The sequence below is a fragment of the Channa argus genome, chromosome 2 (genome assembly GCF_033026475.1).
Source record: "Channa argus isolate prfri chromosome 2, Channa argus male v1.0, whole genome shotgun sequence".
Lineage (NCBI taxonomy): Eukaryota > Metazoa > Chordata > Actinopteri > Anabantiformes > Channidae > Channa > Channa argus.
In genome coordinates, this window is record NC_090198.1 from 15,148,261 (window position 1) to 15,161,782 (window position 13,522).

Here is a 13,522-nt window from a genome sequence, read left to right on the forward strand (position 1 = left end):
TATAGGGTGTAGGAGGGGTGTAGAGTTTCTTTACCAGAAATAGAGTGATACAGAAGATAAAAGCTTCAGACAGACAGGTCTCCTGCCAATGAGTAGATCGATGAGGGTTCACACCACGTCTGAAGCATCTGCAGCTACAGACCTCTGACACAGCTAATCACACAAAGAAACAACAGTGTTCTGGCCTGCAGGCTATGTATCTGTTCAGCTATTTGTGCCTGTAACTGAGTGAGTGTTTGTGGATTTAGTGAAGTACTGTAGCTACATCCACCATACACCAAACAGTCTATTTAGATGTGTTTGTCACGTGAAAGCTTCTAAGTCCCCAACAAAACAACAGAGAACTCCAGATCAGTAGCAAGGATCTTCAAGCTGTGACATGCTGTTCAATCAAGGCAACTAATCCCTCCTTACCTTTGAGTTCTGGACCTCCACAGTAAGGTTTTGAGGAGGGGTGCTTGGTACTGTGAAACAGAAGCCAACAGACAATTTATTCAGCATAAAAAAAGTTCATTTCTGTGGTGCATTCTAGGCCAACTGATTAATACAGTAATTGAGAAGATTATCTTCCGAATGAAGCAAAATAAATAATTGGTAGTTATCCTAAACTATTACTAAACTATACAGAGCAACAGAGAGACTCCAATAAAATGTCCTTACACATTTTACACACATACTCCCACAGTGGCATTAAAATTAATAAAAAGCTGTCTTATTAGATTTTCTCTTCATAAACCAACTGACCATCAGACAGGGTGCGAACGATGATGTCCTCAGTAGAGACACCTGGACCATGCTTGTTGTAGGCCACCACACGGAAACTGTACACTGTGTTCTTCTTCAGTCCAGTCAGAGTATACGACTGACCGTCTACGTCACTGTCCTAAGATAGAGGGAGGAAGAAGAGAAATATTTAAATGATATGAAGAACTCAGTTAGTAGACACAAAACTTTTTAATCATGTTTTACATTATATATATTTAAATTATGGTTATTTCACCTGTACGTGAAATTAGTGAACATGCTTACCACAATTTTAATATGTTAACACAATAAAACACACGACACACTTTATTAGGTGCATTGATCCTAAAAGATTAACTGCACAAAGAGAAAAACACACATTCCTTTCACAGCCTGACTGGCAAATGCTGAAAAATCAGTTACCAACAATCTCAAAATGTGATTCTTTCACAACATTTCTAACTAACACTAACATTTCAGTTTGTGTTTCAGAGCAAAAATGTCATCTTCCGCCGAGACACAGATTATTCCTTCTGTGATTATGACTTTTTGCCCAACAAATTGGGTAGGCTGGCACATGTCCAATTACTTCAAGTAAATTTGGAATCTGTTCTATGCTTGTGACATTTTTGAGTAAAAAGCTTTGTGGAAATCTAGTATTGCTTCCCAAGTGATCCAGTCACAATTTCTTTAAAGGCTAAAATTATAGCTTTACCTAAACATGGAGATGCTAATAATTTTACAAATTATTGTCCCCATATTCATTCGACTTGTTTCTCAAAAATATTGAAACACAAAAATTAACTCATACAAGAATCCTTACATATTTAGTTAAATAAATATTTTATATGAGCATCAGTATAGATTTTGAAAAGGATATTCTACTGATATGGCTTTGTTACAACTTGTGGATAAAACACAGGAAGTAATAAATAAAAATTAATTTGAACTTATTTTACTAGATTTGTCTAAACTGTTTGACCATATTGATTACTATATTTTGTTATGTAAATTTAAAACAGTTTGTTGTGAGCTGGAGAGTGCATTATGTGGTATTCAATGGTCAAGCTGCTTTTTCGGCTTACTTTTTCTTATCTACAATTGATATTAAACCATAGATTCTAGTTTCTTTGATTGTTTATTTTTTCTCACTGATTATTTATTGTGGTTTGTTTGGTTTAATTATGTTCAGAAGTATGGGAAGGTCCATGGTACAGCCTATGGTTATTTGACCTCTCCTGTCAATTTGTTTGTGTTTTTTATTGTCTTTTTCCCACTTTTATGCCATTTTGCAGGTTAATAAAATAAACTAGGGTCAGACGATCACCTGTGACCTGACTTTTCCCATCTTTAAATATTTCATGTCCCTTCTGCACTGTCTATTTAACTTAACCTCTGGTGTGCCCCTTTCCTTCCCCACTTTCTTTCCATCCCTCTCTTCATCTCTTGCTTCTTCCACCTCATCTTTGCCTCTCTTCTCCAGGGAGCTGAGGCATCATTACTCAGTGTGCTGGCTGACGTTTCATCCATTATCATATTAAAGACTTTTTAATGCCTCACTGGCTTGCACACTGCCAATGCTGGAGCTGACTCAATATCTAAGCAGTGAGATCTCACTCTTGTGACAGAGTTAGAAGAGAAAAACTGTAAGAATGATACATGTTTTCTTTCAGTGTGTTTTTGGTGAGTTTCATAGTTAAGAATATTGTCAAAATGGTTAGAAACTCCTTCCCTGTTTACATTAGGCTGTGCAGTCATACTGTTTTATCTAATGAACCATGCAATATCAAGTGTCAGCTGCTGTTCTTCTCCTCTAGACTAGTCTGATGTGAGGAAATTATAAGCTGCATGTTTCTGTTCTACATTTATACATTAAGCAAAATAAATAATGTCTTCATAAAATAGAGGCAAATTATAAGAAAGAACATTGTAATGCTACATATTTATCATGTTTAATAGCTGAGTCACTATCATTTCGCCTCATCTTTCAAAGGCATGTAAAATAATCTGAAGGCATATCCAGCCTTGAATCAATTTATGTACAGTATTACATTTAGTTAGTACATGTTTGAGCACCTGTTATTGTTTAAAATATCTGAAAATGCTTCTGCCACCAGAGCAGTGTCATATTGCAACCATTTTCTGAGCTGTTTAAATTTGTAAATTTTTCTGTGTGAGTGAACGAGAATGGCATCCTACCTGTTCAGTACCAACACTCTTGTCTGTGTAATACAACTTGTAGGTGAGAATCTCCCCGTTGCCAGTGAGGGGCTTGTCCCAGCTTAAAGATACAGAGGTGGGTGTGTTTGATACCGCCTGCAGGTTGGGAGCAGGGCTGGGCACTTGAACTGGCAAAAAACATTAGACAGACATTAAAAATAATCAAATCTGAGTTATTTTCTCTCTTATTCAGAACTCTTTCCAGCTTGGATGCATTTTGTTACATCTGGACAAATTGTAATTTTAATACAGTTATCACAATTTAGCAATGTACAGAAACTGCTGCCAAAATCACAATCTTGGCTAGTTCCAAAGCCACATTTCTCTGCATTAGCAAGAACTCAGACAACTGCAGCTCTGCGGAGACCAATCTGTCCTCTCTGGGCTTCAAGCCATGTCGATTTTCTTGTTATTCCCATGACCAACAAACTGAAGGTATGCCTAAACAACAACATCAAAGTCTATAAAGTTTATGTGAGCTTAAAAAAAAAGCCTAAAAATTTGTGGCTGCTCTGTAGAGTATTTAAGCGTATGTATGTATAGAACAATGACTATGAGGTTAAAGTGCTCACAGACACAGATAAATGTCCGTACTGTATATATCTTGTAAGCATTAGCTGCAGGTGTTCCTGACAGAAGATAGAAGCTCCCATTTGTCAGTGTGAACAAATGCTAGAGGTGTGTGTGTGTGTACAGGTATATTAAGTCAGTCTCTGAAGAGAAGCGATACAGGGCAGCACATGTGCACATGCCCGAGATTCAGAGGCAGTTCAACAGTTTAAGCTCCAACTCATAGCATGTTCTTACACTAAAAGTGCACACACATGACAGAGATATACTGCACAGGTACAGCCAGCCCTCACTGTTATCCCCATGGGTGGCTCCCGTTGGCTCCCAATAAGGTGTAATGCCTGTTTGTATTGTGTGTGTGTGTGTGTGTGTGTGTGTGTGTGTGTGTGTGTGTGTGTGTGTGTGTGTGTGTGTGTGTGTGTGCGTGCGCGCACGTATGCGTATGCTCGCATCTATCCGACCTCCAACCAAGGACACAGGTAGAGAACCTGCGGCTGACCTAGAAAGTGACAGTGACTGAGCTGTAGCTGGAGTTGAAGGTGAGGAACGTCCAACCTGGCAGTATGCAGGGGAATCCCATTTACAACACTTTCAAAAATGGGTGAAACTGACAAATTTGAAGACACAGTCACTGGGAGCTTACATGCCCAAACACAAAGAGAAAAAAATAAGAAGAGAACCACTTTATCCCCTACAACCTCAATAATTTGTTATCTACCATAAAAATCTTTTTTATACCATATTTTTACAGACTAAATGAAGAAAATATTTGAGAGAAAACTCTGGAATACTAATTGTAGCCCCCCCCCCCCCCCACACACACACACACACACACACACACACACCAACACACACGGCTTATAGCAAATAGTGGAGAGTAAACAAGAAGTGGCTTATAAGATGACATTTCTCTACTCTGCTGTTGGGTGGTCTTACTTAATGCACATTGCCAAACAGTCTGCTCTTTGTGTGTTTGTGTGTTTGGGGGGAACTGTTTGAAGTGAGCTCACTTACATTTGCTGTATGTGAGTGAATATTTGTTTGTTTGAATGTTTATTTGTACATTAGTGTGCTCCTTGTGAGTGCATCCTGTTTGCCTCAGTGTGCCAGTGTGTGCGCATGTTTCCAACAAATTGGCTGTAGTTCACCTTGTGGGTCCTGTTTACTCAGTAAATTTAAATGAATGTTTGTAAGTGTGTGTGTGTCTTTACCTTCAGCCTGGGTGGCCACTTTGAGTGCTGCAGAGCTCTCGCCCTGGCCGTTGCTGTTGTGGGCCACAACCCTGAAGCGATATTTGGTGTCTGGCATGAGGTTCTGGATCGTCACCTGCATCTCCCCTGGACGGCTGGTGTTCACAACTCGCTCCCTGGTGTGGTTACAAACACACAAACAACAGAACACATTTAAGTCTTCATTTGCTACAAATGTGAGAATTTAATTAAATTAACATTTATAATGCTGCAACAGGATAATTAATGAATTTACTTTGAGAGAATTCAGTTTATATAGTATGTGCTTGTGAGGATGTTTGGTGTATAAAGCTAGCTGAATTATTTTTATTATTGAGAACCTGGTTGATTAATTTCTTGATTTAATAATTATTTGTTTGGTGTATAAAATGTCAACAATATAGCTTAAGGTGATGTATTTAAATTGCATTCCTTGAATTCCATTCAACAGTAGAAACACTAAACATATTCAATTTACAATGACGGAAAACAGAAAAGCAGCAAAACCTACATTTGAAAAGCAAATGTTTGGCATTTGTAGCTGATAAATGTGTCAAATTATCAAGTCTATCAACTAAGCAGTTAGACAACAAAATGACTAATGATGAGCACATTAGCATTTATCTGTCTGCAGCAGGAGAAAGTAGAGTGTACTACCACAATGGTTTGTGTGCACAGTATTAGTATGCTCCATGGCATTGCACATATAGTAAGGTTTGCACTTATGCATAACAACTCAGTTTTAAACAACTTATCAAAATTACTTAAAGGATATTTAAAAGGAAAACATCAAAGTAACCCAAATGCTACAGAGGAACTGTTGAAATCTCAGTCCTTCCTAAATTTCCTTCTCAGTCATATGGAGTAAATCCTTTATACAAGACGCTGGGAAGAACTCATCACAGGAAATTTCCTTGTTTGTACTTCAATGTTCACAAGGTGATCCTTTGTGGAGGGAGGGTGGTTTTTAATTAATACACACTTAATGCAATGATAAGCACTTTAACTGCTTTAATTAATATTTTCATAGTGGTCTGGGACTCCTGCACAGACATCTGTGTATATTAGTGACCTGCTGACACCAGCAGTAATGCGTGTATTAGTATTCTCCTGACAGTTCTACAGCAGAGCACATGTACTACCTGCTAGTTCCTTCCTGACTGTAGAAAACAGAGTAGGTTAACTCGTCTCCATGTGGTTCTGCTGGTAGACGCCAGGTTAGCTTGATGAAGCGGGTGGAAACCAGTGAGGCCACGACGTCTCGAGGGGCAGATGGGGTAGGCCCTGCAGGACTGGCTATGCCTCCGGAGCCTGGCGTTACATGTTCAGTAGTGTTAGGAGTCAGTGAGGGGGGAGGGGAAGAGGGCAGGGCTACGTCTTTGGGATGGGAGGAGGAAGGAGGAGGGAAGAGTGCGGGATGGTAGGTTTGGTGTAAGGAGCGGGGGTAAGGGAAAGGGGTACCACGCAGAGGTGTCCAAAAAGAACAGGTCAAGAAGAAGGATTGAAAATGGAAATGCAGTGAAACGAAAGAGGGAAGGAAACAAAAAAAAGAAGAAAAACAAAATAACAACAACATAACAAAAAAAAAGACTTTTGGCGTGACAAGGAACCACAGAAATAAAATACTCCTACTACACTCACAAAGCTGACAAATAAAAGCACAATAAAGGGGGACTACACATGCAAATCTACACACAGCTTTCTAATGTAAGGGTAGTGGGAGCAGAAGACAGAATCATACATTTTACTCTCATAGGTGGCCTTCCCGCCAATCATTTGTGATCAAAAATTATCTGTCCAATTTTTGTTACACTTTTATTAATTAAAAGGAGGCAGCATTTCATGGCAAATGGAGGTCGACTTTGTTTTCACAAGCCCCGCAAACGCACACAAGAAAAAATTCTACAGAATTTGTTTGGGGAATTTAATAGTTTTAGAGACTAACCCGAACTCTCAAAAGTTGATTCAGTCTCTCAACTAACACATCAGATGATGTTTCTTTAAAACACTATTGCCATCACATTCCCCAGCCTAGCCACAGAAATATTTGTGACTTCATTTGGTGTGTTTTTTTTCCCCTTTTTGGAGGAACAATCTGCGGTTGGACTCAGCAAGATCTGCTTTCCATTTGCCTGGCAAGTGGGCAAGTGTATGACATTTCCATTTGTTTGCAGGTCAGGGAAACTGACTGGAGGGCAAAGCTAAAATACAGAAAAGGAGCACAGCAAGTATAGTGTGAAAACGGTCCATTATTACTGGAGAAATTGTGTTGAAAGGCAAAGTGGACGCTGGGTTTTTTTCTGTCGGAGCATGTGGACTAACCGCTAATTTGGCTTTCAATATTTGTTTACATTTCACATTCCCACAGATCACCGTAATTTCAATTTTTTCTTAAATAGAATGACAGGGTCCAAATACAGTTTTCTGTACATAAACATACACTCACACACTGAACACTGCATATGCACAAACCTCTGAGAAGATTTAGCTTTAGCTCCACATTTGTGGCGCAGTGCTGACTGAGTGCATTCAAAACACTGTAGTCAGTGACACTTCTTGTGTTGGTTTTTGTTTTGTTGACTCTGTTCTTTCATTCCTGTGGGTTTGCATTGAATCATTTACCGTGAAGGTTTTTTCGCTGACTATCCATTTTTTGTTAATAAGAATGTAGGAGTTATTCCCCAATTTAATGAACTGACAAAATCATAAAATGAAAACTATAACAAGCCATCATATAAAATTCAGTTGTGAAAGATATTATCTGGCTAAAGCTTTAACTCAGACATCAGCAGACACGCGGGATCTCTACTGGTGAGACTCTGCAAGGCCTTAAAAAAGGTTTCAAGGTGAAAGTCAACGCTTTAACCTGAAAGTTGCATTTCATTTCAAACCCAATTTACTGGATTAGAGCCCGGTGGCAGAAAATGATGTCACAGTGGGTCACGAACAAATATCCTCAGTTATACGGTGAAACACATACACAACTAAAGAAACATAAACAAATGTAGTATCCCACATCCTTCACATCTAAAACATAAACCCATATCATAAATGGACTGTATGTAGGGAGAAAGCAGTAAATACTCTCATACATTAGTATAATCCAAGAATGAGAAAAAGGTCTGCTTAAAATAATAAAAACAAACAAACAAAAAAAAACTACTTTCACTACTAATCCTAATATTAGTGTCATGCATGCTGAGAAATGCGTCAAGGGAATTGAAATGAAACCAAATCAAATCAAAAACAGTTTACATCTGTGTAAGCCTTGTCAGCTGTAGATAATGGACATGCTGGGCAGTTTTCTGTGTCCTTCTGACAATCTGTCTTGTACATGCATGCCTAAGATTGGTACAGTAAGGAGGTGTCAGTCTCACACTGCCACTGCCAAGCTCTATTGGGAGGTGATTAATAGTGTCATTAGTCTCTGTGCCAGTGGTAATGAATGGCTGGCATTAAGGCATAACGAAGGTTACTCTAGATCTGCATAATAAATCTGGGAAACCAATAAGCAAAACACTCAGGACAAAGACATGCATGGCAAAGCATAAATCTTAATATACAACAAAAGTGAAAGTCATTTCTGAATTTAAAATAATAACAGTAACATTAACATGCTTATTAAATCCTAATGACTAACTTTTACCTTTTGTTGATAATTCCACAATCCCTTGCTGTGTTCCCTTGTGTGTGGAGCTGTAAACTTATGACAATTTTTTTTTTTTTTTACATCTTCGTGTATGACAGATCTGGTCGACAGATAAAGAGAGCCTACCTCACTGGCTGAAACTAGGCACCTCTACCAAGAGAGCATGAACCTAGTAAATGCATATATCTACCAGAAGCACTCACTGCCCTGTAAATGAAGAGGAATTTTCTGAGGAAATTCAGGCCATGCCATGCCAAAGTCTTTGCAAAATGGATTTTCTCAGGCCTAGTTTCCACGTGTAATGTGGTTTTGTAATGATGACGAGTCTAGCACAATGCTAATAGACCATTACTGAGCCACTAATTTTAGCTGCCATAAAAAGAATCAACGAGAAAACAACACAAATCAGACAGTCAATGAAAATCAGCAATCTTTGTCATGTTTCATACAAACATGCAGCAGTCGCATGATTAGAGAATGTTAACCATAAATTTAGCACTTCTAGGCTTGGACTTTAATTTCATGGATGCAAAGACAGAGAAATCATACATTTCTTTTAAAGAAAGACAAAAACTTGAAATTGCTTTAAATGTGGTTGAAAACTGTCGGTTCCTTAGAGCAACATCTGACAAACGCAACAGTTTTTACCCTATAATTTCGTTCCCCTTGCTCTCTTTGAAGATAAGACTGGGAAGATGAGCAACTCTGACGGCTCATGACATTTGAGCATCTCCTTAATGTGCCCACAAAGGAAACTGAGTCAGAAAGAGATGGCAAATGTTTCAAGTGAAGACAAAACTGAGAGGTGAAGAGCAAAATATTGGGGGTGCTAAAAAAGGGCTGACCAAGGATGTGTGTTTTGTTCTCCTCAGCTTCTTTTGATTACCTTCTCTACAACAATAACAAATTCCATTTTTACACAATATGCAAAACGTACAAAGAGCTTTGCAGGCAAGACAATGATACATGAAAGCCAGTTATATGAACAACAAAAGTCTGAAACAATCAACAAAGAATAAAAATGCTTTGTGCAAAAAGAAAAGTGATTAAACCCCTGCTCATTTCACTACAGGGACACTCCTTGTTAGGAAAACTGGGTAAACTTTGATTTGAGACCTTTCTCTCTCTCTGTATTGTATCCAGGCACCTTATCACTGGCCACAGGGAAACAGACACAGTATCAGATTGCTGAAGGGTGGAGCATATCAGTAATGGCACACATTCCCTCTCAGTGTATTAATCAGAGACAGTCAGAAATAAGTGCAGCTCATACGACATAAAGTCTTTAACTGACTGGCTGTTCCAAATTACGCTCGACATATTCTTGGGGGGGGGGGAAGCTTTTAGTCTCAAACTTAGTCTCCACAAAAAAAAAAAAAGAAAAATCTCTATCGCATTCCCCCCCATCACTCTCTGGGCCACGTTCTCTGTTATCGAAAAGTGTTTAAAATCTGGCGCGTTCCCCTGGAGAGGAATAAGCTTTTATTAATTAAACAAAATACATGCCAATATCAAAAAAGAATGAATTTTCTCCTCATTAATTCCTTAGTGTTTAAAGTATTTTTCTGGAACAACTTTTCGGCAACAATGACACCAATTCTGGGGCCAGAAGGGACACATCAAAGTCAATCAAAGAAAGAGAAATAACCCTGAGAGGTCAGCACTGGTACGAATATGAAGAGACTATATAAAAATGTTATATAAAGTTTAAAGGCACTACCAGCAAATAATATGACTGCCGCATGTTTGAAAAACTCATACAGATCAACAGTCAGAGAAACTGGGAAAAAAAACAAAACAGCTTTCCTGCCTCACAGACCACAGGCTATAAATGCTGTTATAAAGGGTTTAAAGTGGGTCACAGATGTATTCATGTCTCCACACTCCCATAACACTCCTGCAGTGGTGGAGACAAAATGGGACGTTAGAGGACTCATCTGACAGATCCACTTGACTCCTGGATGCCATGTGGTGATGCTTTAGAAGAATTAATGTGTTTGTGCTTCCAAGGACGGTCTCTTTTTTTAAGCAGCTGTGTATTGTCTTGTTTATCAACTGGAAAGCTGCCTCTTCGAAGCCATTTCCTATTAAATGGCAGTTTGTTCATTTTTACATTTGTCTTCTTAACATCCAAAATCAACATTGTTCGATTCTCTGTGGGCCAACACAAACAAGCAGAAGGCATTTGTATGGGGTACTGTATGTTTTAGATGGGTCGATGGTATGTCTGTGTTTGCATCCACTCTTGTCCCTCTGGCAATTTACTTTCTGGTAATTTGGTTTTCATAATGTGACAATCCCTGGACTTGATTCACAAAATCAACACTACAGAGCGGCTTTTACTGTGTGGGAATCTGTAAAATGTCATATAATTTGTACTGAGACAGAAAAAACCCAGAGGATTAACAGATCCCAACATGTAGGGGAGAATAAACTCCCCTTTTTGGAAATGACAACTTTAATTGAATTGGGTCGGACACATCCAAAATTAATCATCCACTGTGTGTACATACAGCATCACTTCATCATCAAACACATGTACCCTGTGATCCGTGAGCCACTGGTGAGTTAATTGGGTGAGTTTTGTTCCCCTCGGTGACTTGCATTTATGCACATACACACACACACACACACAATCATAAGGCCAATGGTTGCTTGCCAAGGCTCTGTATTCAAGTCGAGCTGTGTGACTATGGTATACAATGCAAACTCCCATCCACCTCCCTTCCCACTTTGACAAATCTGCATCATTTGCATCACGTGCTTCACACACCGGCTGACAGAAGAAAGTGAGGTCTCATGGGCTATTCAGGCACATCAAAACAGCCGGCGATGCTGTACATCTCCAGAGCAATTCTCCACCAAGCTTTTCCTTCAGCATTGGCTGCCTTTCTATCTTTTTACCAGGCCGCTACACTAATACAATTCAACCTTTCCAGAGGAACAGAGCAAGCCTCGAATGAAGTAATTGGTTTCAGAGAAGCACTGTTACACAGTGTATGTGTGTGTATCCATGCACTTGCTACATTTCATGTATAAAGTGAATGGAGCTGAACAACAAGAAAAGGGCTGAAAAGGTCAAACAGAATGTTTGCAGAAGTGGGAGCAGCCACATCCCCCATGGACGACTCGCTAACAAACAGCCCAGCTAATCAGACTTCCATCAATAAAGCATCCTCCTGGGTTAGTCCCACTGAGAAGCAGCTAATGCACTACGCTAAAATGCAGCGGGATGCCAACAACCCACTGTGATGTTACTCACTATTCTACTTTTAGCTTATGGAAACTGGGACGATCAGTGGAGGGAGTGGATGCTAACAGGAAAAATAAAAGTTCCAGCTTTTGTTCAGCATTTCACAGGGGTCAATTGCCTGCGGCCCAGAGGAAGGGTGTGTGAAGGGACAGTGATGTTTTGTGCCATGCGGTACTTCCAATTACTGCCCAAAGACATCAGACCGATATCACGAATGAGTGTGTGTTGGAGGTCGGCAGGATTATATCCTAAATAAGGGCACGTCAGCGAGCTGTGAAAACAGTCTGAAAAAAGCAGACCCCACACTTACATATACATATAGGCAGGCCTAAACCTGGTGTTGATAACAAGACTGACCTTCAAAAAACAGCACCGACGCAGATACTGAAGGCTATTATAATCCTTTTTTCTCTTTCCTGTGTGAAATAACAGCAAAACAGGCACCTATAACATTTAGCAGTTAGCACTTAGGCGACACACTATTTATAAACGAGGCAGAGCCTTTCACCACGGTTGAGTAGCTAAAACGCATAGGAAAGTTCAGCCCTTGCTGTGAGAGCCTTAGCTTGTAAACACACACAAACTCAATACCTGAGAGACAGAGCTGCAACACAAACACTTACTTTGCCATCAGTGCCCGTTCAGACAGCAATTTGGTGGAGGCTGATTTCAGCTCCTCACAATCAATTTCGACTACTATCCCTCTGATCAGTTTCCTACAGCCCCCAATGGGAGAACACATTCACTAATCACTATCACTAATATGGTGTGGGTGTGCACAACAAGTAGATTTGGTCTATGTGTATTTCAATTAAAATACCGTGTGCAAGTTGGGGCTTTATACCCAAAGTTGAATTTTAATACATTTTGCAACGAGGCAGATTTCTGTGGAATGTGTTCACATTTACAAATAATTAATATTCTCAGCCAAATGCCCCAAGTTTTTTTATTTCCTTTTTGTGATCACAAGCATGTATATATAAAACTACAATATTCTAGATAAAACAATATTATCATGTTTGTTTAATCAACTACAACCCATCACCAGCCAAAAACACCCAAATATACTATACGCTAAAGTAATTCATAATGGCACCCGCTTTTAATGTTATGAATGTAAATTTTAGCCATTGGTCAACCAGTTTGTTATTTGGTGAAAAGGTCTTACTGTGTATCGTTTCTAAGCAGTTTTATTCTCTAGTTCTACAATATTACCATGTGCTTACTACTAGTAATAAACACCTCTCCAATTTTTAGGCTTTCTACCTGAGTTTCTGCTGCAACTCTTCAATAGGTTATTCATTATAAAATATTGTTGACTTCTAGAACTTGCTATTTTAGAAAATATACACCACAAACCTAAAATTACAATGAAATTGAACGAACACTTCAACCATTTAAATTTTGCAAAATCTGTAAATTTTGCAGGATACCTGCATTATGCTTTTACTCAATCCAGTCAGGCATTTTATCCAGCTCCTGAGGTATATATATAATACAGTATATGTTCAGCTAGCAGTGCCTATCAAGAATGAGACCTTTTTATGATAGGTGCAGGCATGAAGGAACAATTAGTCAAATAAACAGTTTCTTGATAAGTAAACACAATTAGTTAGCGTCTCTGTGACCTTATTAAACCCTTAAGGCAAACAATGCACAGTAAAATGTGGCCATGTGTGCATGCATGTGTATTCGAGCAGTACACGACATGTTGCTTGACGGTCATATTTTCACGCTGGTGCCCGTCGAAGGTACACTTTAGAAGCAGTCTGTGCCAACAGAAAACACAGTGTGCAGCTCTGCACTGTGCTGACACATTCACATGCTCACAGTGTTACACGTTCACTCCTGCTGGCC

General features: G+C 39.2%; 1 protein-coding gene across 18 annotated transcripts in view; it reads right to left on the bottom strand.

Annotated features, from left to right (window-relative positions):
- Positions 1-13,522, bottom strand: part of neo1a (neogenin 1a) — a 134,684-nt gene that overhangs the window by 21,290 nt on the left and 99,872 nt on the right. For 17 of the 18 annotated variants that reach the window (XM_067495772.1, XM_067495769.1, XM_067495773.1 and 14 more), the window contains exons 8-12: positions 5,906-6,140; positions 4,746-4,900; positions 2,944-3,092; positions 745-883; positions 415-464 (exon numbers count right to left, since the gene is read on the bottom strand). In XM_067495772.1, the coding sequence (XP_067351873.1) occupies positions 415-464; positions 745-883; positions 2,944-3,092; positions 4,746-4,900; positions 5,906-6,140 (728 nt within the window). The remainder of the gene's footprint in view (positions 1-414; positions 465-744; positions 884-2,943; positions 3,093-4,745; positions 4,901-5,905; positions 6,141-13,522) is intronic. The other variant, XM_067495764.1, reaches the window with a different exon arrangement.